Here is a 26,631-nt window from a genome sequence, read left to right on the forward strand (position 1 = left end):
AATCAAGACAAAAAAAAATATTCCTTAAATTTTCATTGGATTTCTTTGCAGCAATTTTCTCCCCATCACCACCACTTAATCAATTCATTTATTTATTTATCTATTTATTTATTTATTTATTTATTTATCCAGTGACTTAAATTTTATATCCATCTGAAATGGTATTCAATGATCAAGGAGACTTACCTGCTGTTTCTGTCTGTAAAACAGTCTATTGTTAAACCTTTTACTTTTGAGACAGACCTAGAAAATGTATAGTTTATCATGCAAATTAAACTTTCTCTGAATGCTATGTTATATCTAAATAAAGGAATTCTTTTTACAAAATATGTGTCTTGTCTCTTCTTTTCTTTGTCTATTTGCAGTATTTTTTGTGTTTTTTTTCTTTTTTCATTGAGGATATTTCTTCTTCAACATCGATGAGAGAACTGATGGGACATCAGACAACTAGCTGAAAGGGCTTGTTTGCATCCTGTCACTGACACATTGTGCTGTATCTGTGATCAACACTTAACTCTGGATTAGTTCAATACACGTAGCTGTAAGTTGGAAACATACATGTGTTAGGGGTGAGGATGCAGTCCACTTATTTAAGTTTTGATGGCACTGTAAAATAAATGGTGGGAGTACTCGCAGGATCTAGAACTGGCATAGGCAAACTGTGACTTGTGGAACTTTCTGAATGGCATGCCAACAAAATATTATCTTGAATTTTTTTAGTAGCGTGATCTATCTGATAATAATCCATAATATTTACTGTATACAGTACTCATGTCTCATATAAATCACTTCTCAAAAAAATTGCTCATACCTGGTCTGAAGGAAGGGGTGTTAAATATGATTTTTGCAGATAGTTCAAGACCAGTTCGGTTAATGCTATTAAGATAATGTTTAGAATGTTACAAGTCAGTGCCTACATAGAAAATAGGAGCAGGAACAGAGTTCCAGAGGGAAAACTTTCTGGGGTTAAAGGATTGAGAGTAGTGGTTTGTGCAGGGCTTGGTCAGGTGGGAGACAACATGGGTAATGACAGAAAGAGAGATGAATAAGCTAGGAGTATTTCAGTGGAGATAGTATGAGAAAAAACCCAGCTCTGAGGAGTAGAGAGCATTACAGTGGCAGTAGAAAAGGCAGAGTACATCTCCAGGCTGCTGACAGTACTAAACACCTTCCATGGATATAGCTTAGTGAGTAACCAACATCTGCAAAGGGCTACATTACTGTAAATAGACTGTATGAAAGATGAAGTCTTTACTGGTGTCCTAACAGGACTGGTTTATAGCAGTCATATTCATGACCTAACAAAGGGACCTTTAAGGGAACTTTACACAGTTACCAGATCAGCCTGTTAGAAATAGCAACCAAATTTCTTATCCTCTCTCTGTCTGCTTGTCTCTGTCTGTCTGTCTGTCTCTCTCTCTCTCTCTCTCTCTCTCTCACACACACACACACACACACATAAGTCGGACAGAATTTATTACGGTAGATTTTCTATGACTGATTCCAAATGAGGTAACATGGGTAGTATTTCCCCATGACCAGACTTGTTTCCATCTACCAAATCCACTCACTAGGGTCAGCTTTCTCCCTTCATTGTAAATAAAGAAGGAAACATGAGATACTATAATCCTTCTTAATATATGAAAAACGCAGGATAGTCACAACTGGATTGCAGAGAATATGATTATATGACTGTTTAAGTATATTCTCTTTTTGGGAAGGAATGAGCTTGAGTTTTTCCTCATTTAGCTGTTTTTGTTTTTTTTTTGCATCTAATTCAAATCACTGTGTATTGATCAAATTAGAGTTCTGTTCAGACCCGTATTGGTTAGGATCAATATAATCTTTGTTTAGGAGGCAGTTATTTTTTATCACATTGCCCTCTCAAATACTTTAATATGAGAAGTTAATGAGATTGGACTGTGATTCACAGCAAGTAACTTATTTCCATTCTAAAAAGCTAGAATAACAGACTGGGACAGAAAAATGCTCTGGAATAAATCCTGAGGTCTGCAGATACCTCCAGAGATTAGCAAGAGGAGATGCAAGTTGATGTTTGCATGCTTTTAGGATAATAGCAGGGTATCTGTCATGGCCTACTGCTTAATTGCATTTTAATTTTATTTATTTTCACAATGTTATCCACAATATCAGAAATTATGTCCGAGAGGATATATTGAAGGTTTACATTATTAGTACTACTTAAGTCAGCCACAACAGGATCACTAAAAAACGAACAGTATTGCTTTTGTAGAATCTCTGTCATATCTTTGATATCCTTTTGAAGAATGTTGTGTTCATTGATAGGTGGGCAAATGGAGAAAAAAGTACCATTATGCTTTTTTTCACAAATAGAAGACTGGAAATTGTGTCTAATTTTTCTCAACAGCCTAGTCTTCTTCACCTACCCTTTGGTTATTTATGAGAAATCTCATGCAGTTCAGTGGTGGTGCTTTTTTTTGTGTGTGTGTGTGTGTGTGGTTAGTGTAATTATTGCCTACTCTTTACTCTTTTACTCGTTTCAGTCATTTGACTGCGACCATGCTGGAGCACCGCCTTTAGTCGAGAAAATCGACCCCAGGACTTATTCTTTGTAAGCCTAGTACTTATTCTATTGGTCTCTTTTTGCTGAACCTCTAAGTTATGGGGACGTAAATACACCAGCATCGGTTGTCAAGCGATGGTGGGGGGACAAACACAGACACACAAACATACATACATACATACATATATATATACATATATACGACGGGCTTCTTTCAGTTTCCGACAACCAAATTCACTTACAAGGCTTTGGTCGGCCTGAGGCTATAGTAGAAGACACTTGCCCAAGGTGCCACACAGTGGGACTGAACCTGGAACCATGTGGTTGGTAAGCAAGCTACTTACCACACAGCCACTCCTGTGCCTATTGTGATTGCTCAACACTAGGTCCAAGATACTTTTCTTGTTTTGTTGGCTCCAGCACAAGTTGGGACCAGAAAAAGTCATTCTTAAATTTGAAAAGCATCTCAACTGCTGCTTAGTCCAAAGTTGAAATGCAAATTCCTAGTTTCGGAATATTCAAAAACCAATCCACAAAGGAAACATTGAAGTAGACCTTCATTAATATATTGCTAGAGTTGCATAGTTTAACTTTCTGGAGACATTCTTGGAAGCAAAGTAGAGATGCTTGAGTTCTGCAGAGCCTAATTATAAATAGGTTGTTGACTTTGTTGAATATGGACACTGATTTGCAGTAGCCATTGAAAAATATGTCCTTTACATCTGCAGTAAGGGTATCATGGAGGAAAATAGCTCTCACTATTCAGTGTGCACAATACACACAAATGAAAATCTCCAACATTTACTTCAACATTAAAGCGGAAGTTGTTGAAGTCAGTCACAACTGGGATGTATAAAGGGACTAGGTTTGACTGATTGGCAGTACAGCACTGAATATATGGAATTTTTCAGTTTTGAGCATTTACAGATGTGCTGGTGCCAATGAGCACTTAGCAGAATTGTCATTGCTAAGGTGGCTGTAATCTTTGTGCCACTTTAAGGACTGAAAATTATCCTCATTGCTGTTTAGTGGCAGCACTGGGAATACATCTTGCACTGGGGAAACAGCAGAGGTTGATGTATTATTGAGATAATGCTTCTTTGTATTTATTTTGTCAGATTCAGCAAAGCTAAAAAAATGTAAGGGGATTTCTTTTGGATAGTGGATGGTTCATGTCAAAAGTCACTGTTGTGCTTGCTCTGTCAGATATAATAGCGACTGTTCCCTCTGGCTGCTTATTTGTTTCCTGACTTGTCTAAAGGAAATAGACCAGTATTGCTGTAGCAAGGGATGATGTTACTGTAGTAGATGGGCTTTATACTTTTAGGATAGGGAGCACAGTTGGTAAGATTAAATTAAAGGTGCTGGTGGAATTTAGTAGAGGATACATATTAGTATTGTTTTTGTGAGCACTATGGTATTGATTTCAGTTAGTGAAGTGCTCATTGAGTGTGTGTCTAGTACCTTGGAAATGGGTGGAAAGACAATCACATTGTAAACATACTCTCTCATGTGGTGTCTCCTAAAAAAAAAAAGCGCCAAAAGGAAAATAACAGGAAACTATCTTTGTAATTTATCATGAAAATTTCAAGGTAAACATTTAGTACTTGTCAAGGGAGTTACTAAAAGTCATTAGTTAAAATGATGATACATGTAAGCAGCCATTCACAGAATCTAAGACCTTGTGCCTATGTTACTAATATATGCAGTAAACAGATACATATCTGCTAAAAATAGCAGCTAAACTAAGGAAAACTAAAAAGCAATCTAAATAAGAAAGCAAAGTATGAAAGGCTGAATGAATAAGACAGTAGAACAACTGCATTGTGTCTATTGCTAGGGCAATTAACTCTCAAATAGCTTCAAGTAGTAATCAGCAATCAAATTGTAAAGAGGAATCACTAGACATGAAAACACACAATTAAAGCCTTTGAAATCACTAAGAATGCTAGACTTATCAATCTCTTATGATGACCTAACATATTGCCAAACCTGCATTCTAAACACAATTCTCTTCATGATCCAAACAGTATTTCAGTCCTGATCTCTGGATGACCCTCTATAAATCTCAAGTAAATTCTACAATGGAGTACTTCTCACATATTCACATATTTGAGACAGTGTCAAAGCTGCACACACACACACACACACACACATACACACACACACACACACACACACACACATACACACACACACACACACATGCGCGTACACACACACACACACACATATGCATGCACACATACACACACTCAAATTCTAGACTTCAGCCAAAAAGAACTATCCATACAGCAAAGATTCAATTATTGACATGGTTCAACCACTACATCATAAAAATTATTCAAGGCAGTGCTCCAGCAGGGCTGTCCTCTACCAAATGAAACAAGTAAAAGATAAAAGATAACTAAATTCTATAGATTTTCTGAAATCCTAACTTTTTTTATTTTCTATACAAAGTGAACCAGTGGATATTTTTATTTCTGACCAATGCTCCGCAAAGTTAATAAGCTCAAAAACCACTATTTGGCACCATTTTTTCCTTAGTCTCTCCCTAAAAATCATGTTCCTCTTTTAAACTTCTCACTGGTGATCTGGATTCGTTTATTAATTTATTATATTTTGTAGTTTTCCCCTTGAAAATTTTATGTTTACTGTTCATCTTGTGTCAAAGAGACATTGAATATATTGGGGCAGCTCTCCACGGATTAATAGCAATGCCAGTTTTAGAGCAAAAGGAATTCTTGGAAACCTTCACACACACACACATACATTTATATGTATGTTTACATCACACACGCACACACATACGCATAAACACATACACACACATGACGTCCTATTGTTATAACCATTTGATCGTCAGGATAATATAGTATTTTCTGACCGTTTATAAGAGTTACTTCCCCTACATCTACAGACTCCTCAGGATTGTCGAACTTGAATCCTTTGCAAAATTCGCATTATTTATTTAATTTCTTTGGTGTATGTTTATACATATCTATCTAGCTTCTTGAAAATATATACTAAATATAATAGCCATATAGCGACTAATGACTAAGAAACAAACATCAATCAGCAATTTAGTACTTAAAACCACTTATCTAGAGTGACACTCCTTCAATTTCACACCAAGAGAAATCACTCTGTACAAATATCTTACACACGCACCCAAACACACACATATATGAACACACACACACACATTGCCTTCGCTGTCTACAATTCTTTCACTCTGTGTGTGTGTGTGTGTGTGTGTGAATATATACACCTACTTAAACAAAAATGAGCTAAGAGAAATAACTCGAAGTGGCCAGTAGCATGTATTTGAATAACACAAATATAATACTGGTATTTTTCGTTCGAAAAAAGTTCGTTTTCTGTTTTCGTTTTTATGTTTTCGTTTCTCATTGTGTTTAACGTGTTTTTTTATTGTACCCATATATGCATGTATGTATACATACAGATGTAGATATGTACATATATGTATGGATATATGCATATATATATATATATATATATATATATATATATATATATATATATATATATATATATATATATATATGTGTGTGTGTGCGCGCGCGCGCATTTATTCTCGCTCACCACTGATTCAGTTATCATTGATCAGGGATAATACTGTATGCTGATTGTGAACTGTACCACACTTAATATGACGGGTTGGTGATAAATCAAAGATTCTGTTTGTACAGCGAAGGCGTGCCTCAACAGCCACCCTCAACGCTCTGGACAACTGGGTAGTCTCGGAACAAAACCTATCTTTCCTATATGTTCTTGTGTTCATTTATCACTGAGTTATTCATTTGACACGTTGTTGTTTAGGAAGTAAACACTTGTTGTTTAGGAAGTAAACACTCGTGATAAAGGATACACACATATATATGCCTAAATATATATGGACGGACAGACAGGCGAATAGATATTAAATATGAGTGAGAAGGATGGTGTGTGCAAATTTCCAAATTCAAAATGCCAAATTCAATATATTGATGGCAGACCTCATCAGAGTAATGTGAAATGTGTCCTGCATGTGCAACCCTACAGAATTAAAGAGACATATACAACATTTCGTTCACTGCATGCAGTCCTCAGGTTACAGCCATAAAGAAAGGATCAGAGTATACAAAGGAGCTATGAAGAAATTTGAAACCATCAAACGTAACAATAGGAATGGGATTTGGCCACTCTATAGGAGCAAATCATGGAACACCATTAAAAGGATTAAGAAGAAAATAGGGAAGGCCAACTCATGGTATGATAGCGACAAATACCAGAGCGTCATGTCCGTCGACACCACCCCTAGAGGCGAACTGGCGTACCGCTTTAGAAGAGCCCTAGACAAACTTAAGCTAAGAATTAAGGTTGTTGAAAGGCCAGGCAACCCTATCAAATCCCTTATCAGTAGAACATACCCTTTTAGTAGAACCCCCTGCACTGATAGGAACTGTACTGTATGTAGATTTAGCCCACAAACAAACTGTAAAACCAGAAATGTAGTCTATAGTATAAGATGTACAGAGGGACGATGTAGTAACAAGACAACAACGTATGTAGGTGAAACAGCACGGAGCATAGGGGAGCGGGCAAATGAACATTGGAGGGAACTTAAGGAAGGGAAGAACTCATCAGTTCTGTACCAGCACGCTGAGCAAGAACACGGAGGCTCACTCAACAACATAGAAATTAAAATCTTATCCACACATAGCACAGACGCAGCACTTAGACAAATTACAGAAGCTACACACATAATAGAAGATAAACCTAGCCTGAATAAGAAACTGGAATGGAACACTAACACACACCCCTAACAAACCACAACATATGACAATAAATTCCCCATAAACCAATAACAATATGAACAAAATATAATACAATACAATACATAGATATACAAATAGAATACTACATACGTTAACAAAATTAAATTAAATACAAAAAGAAAAACAAAAGTAGGTATAAACACATGAACAAATAAATAAATAAAAACAAAAATAAACAAACATGTATTAACAGGATATAGGTAATACAGGCACTCCCCATACACACACATGCACTTACAAAACATAGACACACATTGAGGGATATGCATGCGTAGACACATACAATAGGAATACAAAATACAAAATGGCTGATAGTTAGCAAGGTGGGACACACATAAGAAAGAAGAAAGCAAAGGACCACTGATGAGGTCACAGAAGTGTGACGAAAGAACTCTGGCCGAAATAGGATTAATGTAATGTAATGTAATGTAATATAAAGCTGAAGCAAATTAACACCGAATATACAGTACGTGTGTTTTTATTGGCTAAACTGGCAATATGACCATCCCCAAGTACAACAACATGTTTCAACACACAATTTCACATCAAAAATCTTGCAAAACAAATATTTATATATGCATACATATATATACATATATATATATATATATATATATATATATATATATATATATATATATAGTATTAATGAAATAGGAGATGGAATATGTTACAGAATGTATACTTCCCACGTTCATATTTGAATTTTTTGTGTTTCAATATTCTCTGATTTTATTCATTCACAAATTTGACAGACATATTGTGGTATGTAAGCCGACTCAAGAAATCTCTAGTGAGACTTTTTATTGATGTACCTGAAGAGACCCAGAACGGGTTGAAACGTGTTGTACCCAATAAAGTCTATTACACATTCCATCTCCTATTTTATTAATACTGTTACCCCAACCACCACTACAAAGTCCCTGTATTAGATCTACAGATAACAACAGGTAATCGAAACTGTGCGAGTGCTTTACTCATCATCCATTTATACATTTTGTACAATTTCTCCATTATATATATATATATATATATATATATATATATATATATATATATATATATATATATACGTATATATATATATATATATATATACACATGCACATACATACATGCATACATACATACATACATACATATCACAATTTAAGTTAGCTGAAATATGTTTGTCACATATTTCAACTACTAAAGGCAAATACACTGCAGTTACCATAGACACACACACACACACACACTCAAAGACATCTATATATGTATATGTTCATATTTGTGCCCCACACATACATAAGTACACGTGATTTTATTTCTTAAATAATTAATTAATATAATTAAAGATTCATCTCTGTGGTTAAATAAATTTGGAACGTTTTGGTCATTTGAGCCACAACTCTTTTGTTCGAGTATTTGTTCTTCAGACTGCCAAAAGGAATTTTTAAAAAAAGCAATACACAATGCTGTTACAAAAGAAAGAGAGCCAAGTACAGAAAAGGGGAAGCAGCTGTTCTTAAAGAATTTCAGAATCTGGAGTGTTTTTGCAAGGTCCAACAACAATGTGGTAAAAAGATTTTTGCAATGGTTTGAGATCCTCTTTAACATATATACAATCAAATTCATATAGAATTCTCATAGGTGGAATTTCAAAAAGGAAACATTTGGAAATAGGTGAAGGAAAATTCAAAGTTTCAAAAGATAACAGAACTGTATTTCACAAAAAGAGTCCTCAACAAAAATTAACATAACTATGTATTGTTTTGGAAATTCCACCTATGAGAATACTATATGAATTTGATTGTATATATGTTAAAGAGGATCTCAAACCATTGCAAAAATCTTTTTACCACATTGTTGTTGGACCTTGCAAAAACACTCCAGATTCTGAAATTCTTTAAGAACAGCTGCTTCCCCTCTTCTGTACTTGGCTCTCTTTCTTTTGTAACAGCATTGTGTATTGCTTTTTTTAAAAATTCCTTTATAGATAAATTGATGTGTGTGTGTGTGTGTGCTTGTGTGTGTGTGTGTGTGTGTGTGCACACACGTATGTGCATGCATGTGTGTGTGTGTTGTCATCATCATTTTCACAACTGTTTTTCCTTTGAAGCCTCATAGATCCTGTACTTGAAAATTAGATAGGATAGGTTGACAACAAGGAAAGTATCCTGCTATAAAGCAATGTCTGAATAATATGTTCATTTAATCTATGTCGCCATGGAAAAATGGATGTAAAAATGAACAAATGAATAAACACCAGTTGAAAGACATGACAGTACTTGCAATATGATTTCATTACCATCAATAGAAAGTTGGCATTTCTACAAGAATAATTATGCACATCCGCTAACATATGCACTATACACTAACATTCGTGCACACACATGCATGTATGCACACAAATGCACGCACACATACACACACACATGCATGTAAACACACACACACACACATGCGTGCGCACACACTCACACACAAAGAAAAGTAGGCACAGGTGTAGCTGTGTGGTAAGAAGTTTGTTTTCCAGCCATATGGTTCTGGGTTCAGTCCCACCACATAGCACCTTAGTCAAGCATCTGCTATAGGCCTTGGGCTAACCAATGTCTTATGAATGGATTTGGTAGATGGAAACAGAATGTGTGTATGAGAGAAAGAATCTTAAATATGAATGTATTATTACAGGAGAAACAAAATAGCTATGCAGATTTGTGTGCATTGAAGTCTCCAAGGATAAAGATTTCTGAAAGATTTTTTAAATGAAATAGATGTCCTTAATGAATAATAGACAATTGAGTAGTTATTTAGGATGAATAAACTTCAGTATGCTGTACTATAGCAGTTCAACCCTTTAGCATTCAGGTTACTTTGTCAAGTATAATGATTATTTATTCACATTGTTTTGAATTAGTCATGCATTATCTCATACCTTTGCGCTTTTGGTGATGTAATTGTATATTTTTAGAATAATGTTATAGAGAGAGGTAAGGTAAGGTTGGCTGGTTTTAACATAAAACAAGTAGAACATTCGGATATGGCTGGTTTAAATGCTAAAGAGTTAACTAAACTGCATAGAAAGATTTTGGCCAAGATGCTAACAACTAGGTAAAATGGGAATGTGAATAGATAGTATGCAGTGTGCTGTCTTAACTATATCTTAGACACCAACATGTGTATAGTATATCAGTGATACATATATCTTTAGACATTAGACAAAAATCATAACATAATTGTGACCCAACTAGATAACAGAATGAGCATCTTAACTAAGTTTTAAGCATTTAAAATGATTGAAGGCCTAAAAGAAAACTTTGCATCTAACCCCAAATACAAGTTAATTAAGTCAGTTAATTCCAAGAGAAGATAAGTTAATATGAAAATTCTGAGTAATACTAACAATAGCATTAAGAAGACCAGCAATCCTCAATGATAGAATAGTTATGATGTCATTAACTCATTTAGAGATTTACTCAATTCAACATTGTTGATATTTACCACTGTATACCTAAATTCTACTATGCAGCACCCAAAAGTTTACCAAGAACTATAATACAATACACGAAACCAATATAGATATTGTAATACATGCTAGAAAAATACAACTGTTTGCTAAAAACTCCTGCAAGTCAAAAATCTTACCCAGCATGTTCCTTCAGCATAAGTAATTTTGTAAGATTATACATCTTAGATGTAAAGATGAAGAAATTTATTTCAATATATTTTGGCCTTTGCAAAGCTGATAGGTTGACTATAGCAAAAAACACTTTAAACAAATTTGAAATAATATCATTGACATTTTAGCACTTTCAGCTTTTAAAATAGCTCAAAGAAGTTAACCTCCTTGATGCTACACTAGATTTAATTGTCAGCTTATATGAACATTTCTGAAAACCTATTCAAAAGCTCTCTGCTAACTAGGTAGGATTATCGTGTGCATGTGTGCACGCACGCGCACACACACACATTTTAGGAATCCTATCAACATTACCAGAAGGATTCCCAGTCTGTCACTTAATACATAAATATTCATTAAGGCAATCACATGCTACAATAATGCTTTTAAAAGCCAGCAGATTGATAGTAAAAGTTGCCTGGTCACTTTTTTTCCATTCCAACCTAGACTAAAAAGAGGCACCTTAACATATTTTGAGTTGTACTGACTCCTTTCCACTCAATGTTAAATTTGATACAGCAAGAGAATTTCTAACTTTAATAGTCAAGCACTTTCTTGCCAAAAATAGATACAAGCACAGACATGGCTGTGTGGTTAAGTAGCTTACTCCCCAGCCATGTGGTCATGGATTTAATCTCACTGCATGTTACCTTGAGCAAATGTCTTCTGTCATAGCCTCAGGTCAGTCAAAGCCTTGAAAGTGGATCTGGTAGATGGAAACTGAAAGAAGCCTGTCATGTATGTATGTGTGTGTGTGTGTGTGAGTGTGTGTGCGTGCGTGCACTCGTGTGTTTTCCATCCCCATCACTTGAAAATTGGTGTTGGTTTGTTTATATCTCCATAAATTATCAGTTTGGCAAAAATGTACTGATGGAATAAGTATAAGGTTTTAAAAAAATAAGTATTGGAATCAATTTGTTCAACTAAGCATTTCAAGGCAGTGCCCCAGCTTCATTGCAGTCCAGGGACTGAAACAAAACAATAGAGATAGAAAGCTCTTTACCTGACACAACTTAAAACATAAGGTACAGTTGCAGCACAAATATGAAAAATATACTAATGGAAATGTTGACTGATTATATTTCCCCACAAGGAGGGGTAGATGTGATCTCAAATCTGTCTTAACAATATGAGACCTGGATTATAATACAGATGCAATATATCCAGCAGAGAAATAGGATCAGCAACTATCTCACTCAAGGGATTACTAATTAACTTAAGAAATGAGATATAAACCAATACAGGTTTCTTACAAAGGAAATCTGAAAATTCTATTTGAGACTATAGCAATGTCAAAAGCTAGACCAGTTCACTGAGAAGGTTGTACAGTAATACATGAATCAAACAACATAAACCCTAAGGAGAATAAACCATTCTAAAAGCTTGGCTTGAAATTTCAACAAATTTATAGCATCTCACTTTGAAGTTTCCCTTTATGAGCAAGAAATCCTTCCCAATTACTTTCTACAATAAAAAAGAGAGAGAGAGAGAGAGAGAGAGAGAGAGAGAGAGAGAGAGAGAGAGAGAGAGAGAGAATGCATCAGTTGACAACAAAAGTAGGTTATGCAGAATTCAAACCAAACACATCGATTACATTCTTGTCAACTGTGAGAGAATGTCCTCTAGCTACTACCTTCATAGAACAATCAAGAGACGGGTGATAAAGGAAAATAACAAATAAACTTATTGAGACAAGAATCAAAAGACTATTAGTGAAACCTAAGAATGAATAAAAACAGCAGCCAAATTAATATATGACTGATGTGATATTACATTTACATATTTGCTTTGTAAGATTCCTGGTGGAAAATTGCATGTTGAAACAGATATAGTTATATTACAGGATGGTCGTTTTCTCTTTTGCCAATTAACCATATGCACTATATACTCGTCCTTCACTTCATTTTTATTATTATTCTTATTTTAGTACCCTTTGTCTGAAATCTTTCATCACATATCCTGTGACCTCTTCAGCGACTCTCCATCCCATGTGTCACCTCCTGTCCTATTTAGCCTATTTGGTCTTTCTGTGGTGTATATCCTTATCTGCTGATACATTTGCCTGTGTGTGTATGTGTGTGTGTGTGTGTGTGTGCACATGTGCATGTGTGTACCCACTTGACATCAACATGGTAAGAAAAATGCAAGAGAAAGAAGATATCTATGAGTGGTTAGAAGCTTGCTTTCCAACCACATGGTTCCGGGTTCCATCCCACTATGTGGCACTTTAAGCAAGTGTCTTCTACTATAGCCTCAGGCCGACCAAAGCCTTGTGAGTGGATTTGGCAGACAGAAACTGAAAGAAGCCTATTGTATATATATATATATATATATATATATATATATATATATATATATGTTTGTGTGTCTGTGTTTGTCCCCGCACCATCGCTTGACAACCGATGTTGGTGCGTTTATGTCCCCATACCTTAGTGGTTCAGCAAAAGAGAGTAGGGGAGAGAGAGTGAGAGAGGAAGGAGGAGGAGGAGGAGGAGGAGGAGCCTCATTGCTAAGCAGATGGTCAGTTCAAATCTAAAAGTGGACCACCACTGGTTTATATATCACGAAAGTGGGGAGAAGGCTGAGAGCGTGATGGCATAAGATGGACACAACTTCAAGGTAAGGATAGAGAAAAGAGGTAAAGAAGCTGGAGAAACTTCAAAGAAGAAGTATGTGGCCCAATTTGACATTACTATTCCATAAAATGGACTTGCTAGCAAAAACTTTTGTTTAGTAACATTATCAGCGGCTTTGGGGCACATAGGAATTTACTCTCTGGAAGCAAGGTCATAAAGATAAGCAACTCAAACACAACATTATAACATTCTTTTGCAGTTTTGAATTAAGCCTCTCACTGTAACATTTTTTTTTTTTCTGAAAATTTCTTTGGATTTCAGTTTCAAACATTGGAGATGTGAATAAAAAGAAATGTCAAAAGTATATTTTTCGTTTTTCTTTCTCTTTTCTCTTCCCCCTCCCCCACTTTTCCGTTTCAGTGTACTCTACTGGCTGTGATTTTTTTTTTTTTAGGATTAAAATTAAGGGTCAGGGTTAGAGTTTAGGATTTATGGTTTGGGGATAAGCCTGCAGTTTGGGTTTAGGCTTAAGTTTAGGGGATTAGGGTTGGAGCTATATGGAGAAGAAGGAATATAATTAATTAATTTTGAACATTTATTTTAGAATCATAATCACTTCTGTTTAAAATATACAAATTCTGAAGAAATGTATATAAAAAAAATATTGTGGGTTTTTTGGCTTGAAATTTTCCCATTATTGAAGCTTCACTTATAATTTAGATATATTACTATACCAATTTAACAGTAATTTCCCCCCCCCCCCACCAGTCTTTTAACCTGACCAATGCTGGATATTTCAACTAAAAACAAAATTCTTCATTTAGGAAGCTAACGGAATAGACACACACATATATATGTATATATGTATATATATATATATATATATATATATATATATATATAAACACTATCCGTATCACGTTCTCACTTTGTTGTTTTTTTGTTATTGTTTTTTGTGTTGTTTTTAACTATATATATATATATATATATATATATATATATATATATATATATATATATATATATATATATGCGCACATACATACATACATACACATACGTACATTCGTGTGCACACCCAAACACATTTATACATATACTCATATATGTACACACAGATATATATGTATATATATATATATATAAATTTCAATAATAGGACGAATTCTTTTACAAGAGTTTATGAAGTAGCTAGCGTGAAAAAAACCTCATAAGGGAAAAAATCCATCATTTATTCCCGAAATATATATTTATATTTATATAAGGGCATTACTATACAATAACGCCTCACGCCATGTGGGACATAGGGAAATAGCGATGAACAGTCGTCTATATGCTATGCTGGATACGCGGTGTTCGTTTGGTATGTTGATTCACTGTTTATTTCTATTTTTCTTGACCATATTATATTGACGAGTAGAAGTTGTATAATACTACAATAACTACGAAATCATGATCTATAATTTAGTTCGTTTTTAAGGAGTTGGCTTTGAGAGTTGCATTTCCTCGCATTCGGTAAAAATGTGCTTTTTTTATAGTAGTCTGACCTTAGAGTCCCTCATGGCGTGAGGCGTTATTGTATAGTAATGCCCTTATAAATATATATATATATATATATATATATATATATATATATATATATATATATATATATACGTATACATATATATTGGTGTAAATAGTCACACATACTCATACATAATACACACTTTATCTTTGTTTCTTTCCGAATTAACCAACAATCTTGGAGAAGAGAAAGTGAAATCCTATTCTTTACGTTAGAATTACCTCCCTTCAATCTATTCCTTTTGCTATTGCTTTGGAGCAGTGTTCACTCGCCGACGTTGCTCCATCGATTTCACAGAATTTTAAGTGTGAAATGGCTACAAATACAAATACTACTTCACGTGAATTCTGTTCATCTGTATTGTGGGTAAGTTATTCTATATAATTTTTTTTTTATGTATTTATTTTGTCCTCTATTTTCTGCCCGGTTTTCGTAAAAATTTATAGTTCTTGCATCATTTGCTCAGAGCCTTCTCTCCGCTATATTATTTTCGTCTGAAATTGCATTTATATCAGTATTTCTATTCTGTTTAGCCACATTTGAATGGATTACTTTACATACATACATGCATATATATATATATATATATATATATATATATATATATATATATATATATGTTGCATTAAAAGTAGCATGTAACCTTTCATTGTTCTTTTCAACTGCCCACACGATTTTTCGTCATGTAATAAAAAATAAAGACATTGATTGCTTTCTTATCCCATATAATACTCGGTCGGTTTGATTATTGTCATTGTGATAGTGAACCGGCAAAGTGAGACTGCGTCTAGTTTTTTTTTTGTTTCGTACATGATGTTTCTGAGTTCAAATCGGTAAATGTTTATACAGTACTGATTATAAACGTACTTTTGATACTCGTTCTAAGACGAGTATAATTCATTCTCGAAAGCCGGCCTTGTGTCAAGTATAAAGAAATTATTATTAGCAACAAGTTATAATCTTTTGTTTGAAATTTATTTGTACCTGTTGACTCATTAATTTACAAATAATCATTGTTGGCGCTTCTTTGTTTTTACCCCGCATGAAAAAAAAATTGATGAAAAAGGATTTTTTTGTTTTTGTGGATGTGTATTCAGTAGCGTGAGTGACCGAATATTCCACATGTACGTGTACCCTTTACGTAATCCTCAGACAGGACCAGCGTGACTAGATTCTTGAATTTCCATTACAATCCTTCCGACGGGTTTTACAATTTTCACTCACGAAGTGTTGGCTGACCCGTGGTAATTGTGAATGACATCTGTGATTGAACCTGGAAAACTATTCAACCACGTTGCATACTATAAAATATATGGATGCTTCGAAAGAATGCCAAATATTTTTTAAAAACCGTCAATGTTTACTGGGTTTTATTTCTTTTTGTATACCTATATACTCATATATTGTTTATATATATATATAACTAATTATGTAATATTTTCAAGTAGATCAAAGGCTAATTATTTTACCACCGAAAGTTAACTGGTTATTTACCTAGCAAATGTGTTTCCCATTTCTTTTTGTCCCACAAGTTTTCATAAAAAATTATATATAATAAGAAAGAATACAACAGTCGGCCAACTTCAATTTATATTATAGATAAAAAGACTTACGGTATAGTCAGAAAGCAATTATACACTAGTTTAAATTTCATCATCTCATAAGGACCAATGAAAAAAAAATGGTAATAAAGAGGCGATCCATCGCTTGCTTTATTTAATGTTGCTTTAAAAAGAATTTTGTCGCATCTGACATCTTCCATCTAACGTCCAATATTTTTATTTATTATTCTTATCTACATTTGTCTAATTAATAACTTGTTAACTAAGTTATTAATTAGTTTATGGATTTTGGACTGTTGTTAATAACAGTGTCTTTGTAGTTGCATAATCACATTGCGCCTACATCTATGTTCATACCGAAAGTAAATGCTCTTACTCTTAATACACGTTATAACAGTCTCAAATCAAGTAACACTAACACAGCTATCAACACGCACACATTGGTAAATCAACAAACGTCGAAGCGTGTTTGTAAACAAACCAGATAAGAATGAAAGAGAAATCATCACAGCAACTGGTCGCACACCACAAGGTTTAACGGAACCTACTGAAACAAGCCAGCACGCTCGCCGCATTACCACGGGCGAGGTTGAGGCGTTCGGAAAGCCAAGCGCCCTCACGGGCATCACCTGACACCTTGGTGAGGCGAGCTGCCAACGTTGTCAAGAACTTCACGGTTAGTGGCCCAGTCCCTCCGAACGTCCCAAACGCCACAGGTTGGAAAAGGTCCCGATACTTCAGGGTTTTCTTCCGTTCGGCTACGGAAGCAATGACCCTCCCATTAACATCCAGGATGTGGGAGGTAGCGAAGGAGTCGCAGACTGTGACGTCCCAAATGACGCACCTAACTCTAACCGAGAGACAGAGGGTACGACCATCTGGTCTCTTTCCATCACTTCTGGATAACCCCAACGGCTCCAGAACTGGGGGGATATTAATCCGAGCCAGGGCGCTCAATGATTAGGTTTAGCTCTGTGTGACGAGCGAAGCGACCAGCAATTTAGGCGGCAAGTCAGACCGTGAAGACCTGTGGAGTCGAGGGGTCTATCACAGCCCTATCTCTGTCTCCTACAGACTCTTTTTCTTTCCTTTTTTTTAAATACAAATTTCTGAGTGGAGAATAATATTTATGATTTTTTGTCTCCTTATCAATCGTTTTATTAAAACTCCAAAACGAAACTTCGTTAATATTGTCAGATTTGGGTTTTTGTTATTCTGCTTCTTTCACTACGAATTATTTAGATTAATTGATTTCAGTATTTTATTTTGACCACAGTAAATCGTTGAATTATGTTTAGCGCTATTGAGCCAGTTATATAATGACTTAAAATTTTAAAATGACTTTTATTACATTGTTTTTATCTGTTTTTGGTTTATTATTTCCATTTATTGATCGGTCATTCTGATAATGGCTCATCTCCAAATGATATTGTGCAGATAAACTTAAAATCGAGTCTCAGTTTCCTAGTATGCGCTATCTTCAGCTGGGTGGCTTTGCGGAAATTTTGCACTGAATGACAGCAATACTTTTAAAAATAGCATCCTGTGATTTACATTTTCCTCTCTGCTGATACTTGGTAAAAGTCTCCCTCTCTTTCTCTCTCTCTCACTCTCTCATTTAAAATGACAACATCTCAGTTATTTTTGCAAATAATTTTTTTTTAATCTTTTAAACAGGCGATCTTTATTTAAAACCAAAGATCTTTGGTTTTAAATAAAGATTGCCAACAATCATTATAGATATGTTTAAGCATAAAATACATTTAAGTGTTTAAAAAAGTTGGCGGGGGGGGGGGGGGGGCGAGTGCCTTCGTGTGGTTAAAGTGGTAGTTTTATGAATATTTTTTCTTCCAACCGCTTGAAGAATTTTAGATTTTCATCTGATTGTTTTTAAATTTTCTCCACTGGTGCAGTTTTTCTTGCTGATGATGGTAATAGAAATTTCAAACAGATCTGTCGGCCAATACATATTCTAGAGTAGATGCTCTGCATATACCACAGTAATAGTTTTTCTTCCAGTTGACACCTTGCCATACACCTGTAGTAACGCCGTGCGCATGCGTGGAATTAAACAAGCAAGCGTTCCCGCTTAATTCTATCTCTGTCGATCGTTTTGTAAAAGCGTACCTCTTCAAACACTCATCACCAAACAGCCTTTTCGCCACCAGCGTTGTGCGCCAACCAAGATTACCACCGTGACGACAACAATTACTACTACCAACTACAAGCATTCCCCCCGACATCGCCAAGTTACCACTGTCAACATCATTACCACCACACATACAGAACACAGCTATAGCAGTTCCTGCGCCGATGTCTTCATCAATGTACTGTCTGCCACAATGTCGTGCGCCAACAACCCCACCACCAGGGACACACCAATCAACTTGTGTAACTTTTAATACGAACTGGTTTTCTCTATCTCGGTGTTTTGGGACTTTTCGCAGTCTATACTACAGACACTTTCACTTGTTCTGTGTTTTCACTCACACACACACTTGTGCACTCATACATTTTCTTTCCTTTCAGGGAAAACAAACAATCAGACTTTTACATAGCGGGATTCCAGTTTCCTGGACAGTTGTTGTTATATGGACTGTTAGATATGTAATTCGTCTGACGTTCCGTGTGTCATGTGGTTCGTCTGAGTTCATTGTTTCATTGTTGTTGTCTTGTGGGACTGTCGTAGTAAAATGTCATTGATATATATATGGCGGACATGACTTTTGTTTATTCATAACGAACATTGGGTGAGTGCGTTCTTTGTATGTAATTGAACAATAAATGTAATAATTAAATTGTACAACTCGTTGTGTTATCTCTACGAGTCATCCGAGAGAAACATAACAGAGTTTATTGGCGTCGCCGATAGGACCGATAGGATACATGCTTACTTTACCGTAAAATTATTCATCGTAATAACAATGGCTGAAAAACAGACAGTAGAACTTATTAAATTGTTTAGGGAACAAATGGACAAGCAAATGCAACAACATCAGAGAGATATGGACGCTCTGTTAAAACTGTTTGGTGCTCGACAAGTTGAAGGCGATTCTAGTGGCTATTTTTCAGCTGCTTCAACAACAGTGTCGATTCCACCATTTACTGCATTTGATTCAGCGACAGAACTATGGCCTGATTACTGGTCAAGATTCCGTACGTTTGTGGCTGCTAATGCTGTACCTGAAAAACGCATGGCACAAGTGTTCCTGACCAATCAGACTGCTACTGTTTACAAACAACTTGCTAATCTGGCTACCCAACAAAATCCGCCTAAAGATATCAACAACTTGATAATGGACGAAATCGTTGACTTCATGAAGGAACAGTTCGACCCTAAGCTTTTCATTGTGAGAGAGCGTTTCAAGTTTTGGAGTGATATGCAGCGGAAGCCAGGCGAAACTCTCCAGGAGCTGGCAGCACGTATACGCCAGGATGCAGCTACCTGTGATTTTCCAGCGATCACCAACCCACAGGATGAAGCTCTGAGACAGAGATTCATATGTTCGGTTAACAATGAAGCGGTTCTGAAGGCGCATTTTAAGATAAAAGACTCAGAACTAGATTTTGCCCGTGCTGTCCAGGTTGCCATTGAGACTGAAGACGCAGCAAAGGTGGCAAAAGAAACTGTATACAGTTCCAAAACCAAGCAGGTGTACAAGGTCCAGCAGAACAGGAATAAGAGTCCTCAAAAGAAACATCAGCAGTCTTATTCCACAAACCAGGAGAAATGCTACCGATGTGGAAAGGCCCACAAAGCAACAGACTGTCCTTTCAGGGAAACCAAATGTCATTTTTGTGATAAAAAGGGTCATTTGCAAGCGGTGTGTAGGAAAAAACAACATCAGCAACGCAATGGTCATTCACAAACTCCCGTGAAGAGAATCACAAAAGCTGAGCTAGTCAAGGCGATCCTAGGTGAAGTTTCCCGAGACACTCATAGTTTAATTGTGCCAGTAACAATCCAGAACAGACTGTTCACAATGGAATTGGACACTGCTACTACAGGCAATTTTGTTTCCTTGTCAGTCTGGAAACAACTTGGAAGACCAAAGCTGCAAGATGTCAAGCATCGCTATGAATCTGCCAGCAAGCACAACCTGCCTGTTCTAGGAACTTTCATGGGCCAAACCAAGGATCCAACAACTGGTAAGCAGGATCTTATACCTTACATAGTCACCAAGATCTCTGATCTTAATTTGCTGGGTCGGAATGCTATCCAGACTCTGGGAATTTCCGTAGACACTGCTCTAGGTTTGAAAAGCATAGACAGCCAAGCTAAGAGGGAAGGTGCAGAAGGGATGTATCCAAAGACCTCAAGCGAGCCCTATGTTTCCCTGCAGCAAGATTGTCACAACATGTGTGATGAATTTCCAGATCTTTTCAAGCAAGAATTGGGATGTCTCAAGAACTTTGAACTGGAAGTGAAGTTCAAATCGGACGCAACACCAGTCTTTCACAAGGCACGTCCGGTCCCATTTGCTCTTCGTGATGACCTGGCCAAAGGTTACGAAGAAGGCATCGCCAAGGGAATCTGGAAGCCTGTTCAATTCAATGAATACGGAACGCCAGTGGTACCGATTCGTAAAGCACACGCTTCAAGCAACCTGAAGCCCAAACTACGGATTTGTGGTGACTACTCTGTGGGAATTAATGACCAACTTGCTGATCACCGTCATCCAATGCCACTCCCTGCTGAACTGATGCAGAAACTCTGAGGTGGATTCAGATATACAAAGATAGACCTTGCTGATGCCTATAATCAGATCAAGCTGGCTCCAGAAAGTCAACGCAGACTCGCACTCAGCACTCACCGTGGAGTACTCCTGCAACAACGACTCCCTTTCGGAATCAAGTCAGCACCTGGTTACTTTCAGGAGATCATGGAAAACCTGACCCATGATCTACCTGGAGTGGCCGTCTTCCAGGATGACATGCTCGTCAGTGGGAAAGATGCAAACAGTCACTTAAACAACCTAAAGTGTCTGCTCACACGTCTAAGCGACAATGGACTCGGATGTCGCCGTGAAAAGTGCCAGTTTGCACTACCCAGTGTAGAATACCTTGGACACATTTTGTCGACTGAGGGGATCACTAAGGGATCCAAAGTCGAAGCAGTCTTAAAGATGCCATCTCCAACGAACGAATCAAGCTTGAAATCTTTCCTAGGTTCAGTTCAGTTTTATGGAAAGTTTATCCCAAACTTAGCCAGTATAGCAGAGCCACTCTATTGCCTTACGAAAAAGTCAACTATTTGGAAGTGGGGAGATGAGGAACAGTCAGTTTTTGATCACTTGAAAAATGTACTTTCATCAAGTCAAGTTCTGATACACTTCGATCCAAACAAAACTTTGGGACTGGCTTGTGACGCATCAAACGTTGGTATTGGAGCAGTCCTGTTTCACCGCTATCCTGATGGAAGCGAGCGCCCAATATCCAATATGTCCAAGACTCTCACTTCTGCACAGCGTAACTACAGTCAAATTCAAAAGGAAGCCCTAGCTATCATATTTGGCTTGCAGAAGTTTTACCAATATTTGTACGGTCGTAAATTCGTACTCGTGACTGACCACAAGCCACTGACATCACTATTCAGTCCGAGGAAAGGGACGCCACTTCTCGCTGCTAACAGACTAGCACGATGGGCCCTGTGGCTGAACCAGTTTGACTACACCATTGAATATCGGAAATCAGCAGATCATGGCAATGCTGATGCCCTCAGTCGCTTGCCATTAGGTGATGACAACGACTTTGACAGAAAGGAAAATGGTGAAGACATAGACATGGTGTGTGCCATCAAAGCTCTTAGTATTCAAGTCCAACCTGTGGATGCTAATCTCCTCCGTCAAGAGTCAGGGAAAGATCCAGTGATATCTACAGTGATGCGCTACGTCCGTGAAGGCTGGCCACCAAAGAACATGGAGATCAATGACGAAGTCAACAAGTTCCGTAAGTTATCAAACTCACTTAGTATCTGTCATGGATGCCTTATACATGGATCTAGAGTTGTGATTCCACATAGCTTGCAGCCAAAGATCCTCAATCTTCTGCATCTCGGACACTTTGGCATGGAACGCATGAAACAGCTAGCAAGAACTGCTGTATATTGGCCTGGTATCGATGCTGCTATAGAGATAGCCAGTCGACGATGTGATTCATGTAACGAACATCAAAGGCAGCCATCTAAGCCTCCAGTTCACCCATGGATGTTACCAGAAAAGCCGTGGAGCCGCTTACATCTGGACCATGCAATAAATTTTATGGGTAGAGATTGGCTGGTGATCACAGATGCTTATTCCAAGTACCCATGCATTCATCCCACTTCCTCCACGTCCTCCAAAGCCACTTTGAATCTGCTTGAGGAAGACTTTGCGCACTTCGGATTTCCTCACACACTGGTCACCGATAATGCACCAACTTTTACGTCTGAGGAGTTCCAGAGCTGGTGCAAAGAACGCGGGATCACACACCTGACAGGGGCACCTTACCACCCAGCTACCAACGGAGCAGCGGAATGTTTGGTGCAGACCTTCAAACAAGCTCTGAGGAAGTCTTCTCTTCCGCCAACACGAGCACTTCAAGAATTCTTGATGCAGTACCGGAGAACACCAACATCCTGTGGATTCTCTCCAAGTGAGCTTTTGAATAACCGGCAGATACGAACAAGGATTGATTCTCTGCTGCCATCGCCAACACACATTGCTCAAGGCAAACAGTCTAAGGAAGCACATAAGTCTCAGGTGACTCCAAGCTAGGCTGATGTCGCTAAAGTTACCAGGCAGTACAAGGCTGGAGATCCTGTGTATGCACTCTACTTGGACCTCGCCGAGACAAAGATCCCCGATGGGTACCAGCAATCATTAAGAAGTCATTGGGTACTCGCTGCTTTAACGTGAAGGTCATACCTCATGGCCCGATGTGGAGACGACACTGGGAACAGCTGCGACCGCGGTACACAACTGAGGAAGACAATGAACCTGGTGATGCAGAAAACACTGTATTTGAATTTGCAACAGATCACCCGATGGAGATCTCGGAAACTGTGCCACTAACACAAAGACAAACCAGACCCAAGACCATGTTACCCGTTCCAGAGTATGGACCAGACAACCCAAGACGGTCCAAGAGAGACTTTGCTGTTGATACTTCTTGTGTAGCATCAATTTCAGTGGGGAGGTGTTATATGGACTGTTAGATATGTAATTCGTCTGACGTTCCGTGTGTCATGTGGTTCGTCTGAGTTCATTGTTTCATTGTTGTTGTCTTGTGGGACTGTCGTAGTAAAATGTCATTGATATATATATGGCGGACATGACTTTTGTTTATTCATAACGAACATTGGGTGAGTGCGTTCTTTGTATGTAATTGAACAATAAATGTAATAATTAAATTGTACAACTCGTTGTGTTATCTCTACGAGTCATCCGAGGGAAACATAACAGTTGTCATCACGGTTGTTTTGTCATTGTCATTTCATTTATACATTGCATGCATGTATTTCATATGTGTACATTTCATTTTTTTGAATTTTCTTTGTGTGTGTTTGTACCACATCTTGTGGGTGTTTTCAGTGGCCATCCTGCCTCAGGCGTTCTAACAGATTTCATTTACCGTGCGTTTCTCGCACTGGCGAGGGAGCCCTGTAGTAACGCCGTGCGCATGCGTGGAATTAAACAAGCAAGCGTTCCCGCTTAATTCTATCTCTTTTACGGTCGGCCGACCATGAGCACGGACGTGTCAAGAGTGTCTCTAATACTCCAACCTGGAGACAGTCTCTTTACGTGTTAAGCTGTCTCTCACCATCTTTCGGACTTACACTCGACAGCTCGCTTAGACCTACAGAACAACGTCCCAACAACTATGCTCATACACACAGAAGCTGTAACAACAAGAACTAAAGATGTATATATTTACCACCTGAATAAATGTTGTTTAAGTTGATAGTCTGGAGTTCAGCGTTCTGTTATATTCTAATTTTATAGTAGGAAAGTCAGGTATACATCTAAAGATGTATAACCCACTTTCTACTAAACACCCAATAACTCATAAGATCGTTTTGCGGCAAATACTTTTGGTATCCACAAGTAATAGAGCATGAGTATTAGCCGGTGATTAACATTCAATACACGAGATGCAATTATGTAACTTTAAAATTATAGCCTTTGTTTTATGAAGTGTTGTGGTTTGAAGAATTATTTAAAGGTATTTGATCTGGTTATCATTTGGATGTAAAGAGAAATCTTTCGTATTTCTCTCAGAAAAACACTCACTTTCACCTTCACGGGACCATGGACACGAAGCGCCAAGAGAGATTCTCCATTGAAAACTAAAAACGAATAGGGTGTGTAAAAAAATTGGTTGTACGAATGCATTAAAGGGAGAAGCTTTTGTTCATACATATTATATTCAGTTCTTCAGTGCAAATATTTAACATTTCGAACCTTGTCTATCAACTTTGTAGGACCTCTGACAATTGTATGCTTACGAATATCGTACCATAAGCAGAATTTATTCTAGGAATGTCTACCTGTTTTTCTTTCCATTGCAGTCCATTTTCTTACAATAGTAGTTAAACCTAATCAGGTCAATTGGTGTAGTTCAGAAGTAGCATTAACAATTTATTTTATCTCTATCATATGCGCACGTCAATCTAAGCCTTGGCCAACTTTTACCCCTGTGAGATGATCAAAATTAACTCATCAAATCTTGGTAATCTGTAAGTTTATGCTATCATCATAGGTGAACGGCCGATGAAGTAGAAATATTAAGTTTAAAAAGTTATTAAAATTAAGGTTCATCATCATCATCATCATTTAACGTCTGCTTTCCATGCTAGCATGGGTTGGACGATTTGACTGAGGACTGGTGGACCAGGAGGCGACACCAGGCTCCAATCTGATTTGGCAGAGTTTCTACAGCTATTGGCGTTAATGCTTAGTAGCAATACTTTTTTCCTTTATTAATATTCGTTATTGTCGTCTAGGCCAGCCTGATGGAGCACGCATTCAAACCTTAGATTTGATCATAGTCTCTGAGACAAAATTCATCAGATTAGAAAGTTTCTTTTAAGCTATTTTCCTGAATGTAAATGCTACTTTTGGGTTGTTTTATATATATATATGCAAACGTTGCTTTTTCTTGTTGGTAGTGTACTTTGTTAAATCATAATTAAAAAAAAACTACAACTAATCACTAACGTTGTATTTGATAGATATTTTTTCTCTTTTCCGATATTTCTTTTTAATGATTTCTTTCATTGATTTTCAAAGAATTTATGCCGGGCTTAGGCAACGTCTCTCGGGATGTGAGCCTTATAAGACATAGCTTATCAAAAATTGTTATTGCAAGCAGACATATCTCCAAGAAAAAATATCTTTTGCACCAGTCATCGACCGCATGTCTTATTGGGTGTATGACAAGGTAAACATGAAATATCATCAGGTGGGCCGCACTAACGAAGAGTTCAAGGTAATTTTTCGTTGGACATGCCATTCAGAAGTTGAAGTTTGCCCATGACTGATCTATACCTTCTGAAATTAAAAGTATACAGAATAATAGCATTTACTGTCAAAATGTTCAGTCAGTTTCGTCAATAACAGCTTATTTTATATTCTATTTCATTTCCTGTCTTCCTCTTTTAATATGGCTTCAATTTTCTTCTTAAATATTGTTGTATGTACACGTTCTTTTAGACATAATATTTAATATATATTCATTTGTGAGATAAAATGTCTCACTGATAACGTGATAGAAATAATAGTAGAATCGCATTGTTTGATTGATAAAGGAGGCTCTGTTTATTTCATTAAATCTTTACAATATAACATTATATAAGTCCATTAAGTGAAAGCGTTAATCGAAAATGCAAATTGTTGACTA

The 26,631-nt window shown here is 36.9% G+C and overlaps 1 protein-coding gene across 5 annotated transcripts in view; it reads left to right on the top strand.

The window, feature by feature from the left end:
• Positions 1-14,865: 14,865 nt before the first annotated feature.
• The window catches only part of LOC106884337 (ATP-binding cassette sub-family C member 1), a 100,877-nt gene continuing 89,111 nt past the window's right edge, over positions 14,866-26,631 (top strand). For 2 of the 5 annotated variants that reach the window (XM_089353783.1, XM_089353784.1), the window contains exon 1: positions 15,402-15,556. In XM_089353783.1, the coding sequence (XP_089209909.1) occupies positions 15,503-15,556 (54 nt within the window). In that variant the 5' untranslated portion in view covers positions 15,402-15,502. Of the gene's footprint in view, positions 14,987-15,401; positions 15,557-24,032; positions 24,095-26,631 lie in introns of those variants that run through there. The other 3 variants (XM_089353785.1, XM_014935675.3, XM_014935674.3) reach the window with 3 other exon arrangements.

Source organism: Octopus bimaculoides, chromosome 6 (assembly GCF_046866305.1).
Source record: "Octopus bimaculoides isolate indiv1 chromosome 6, ASM4686630v1, whole genome shotgun sequence".
NCBI lineage: Eukaryota > Metazoa > Mollusca > Cephalopoda > Octopoda > Octopodidae > Octopus > Octopus bimaculoides.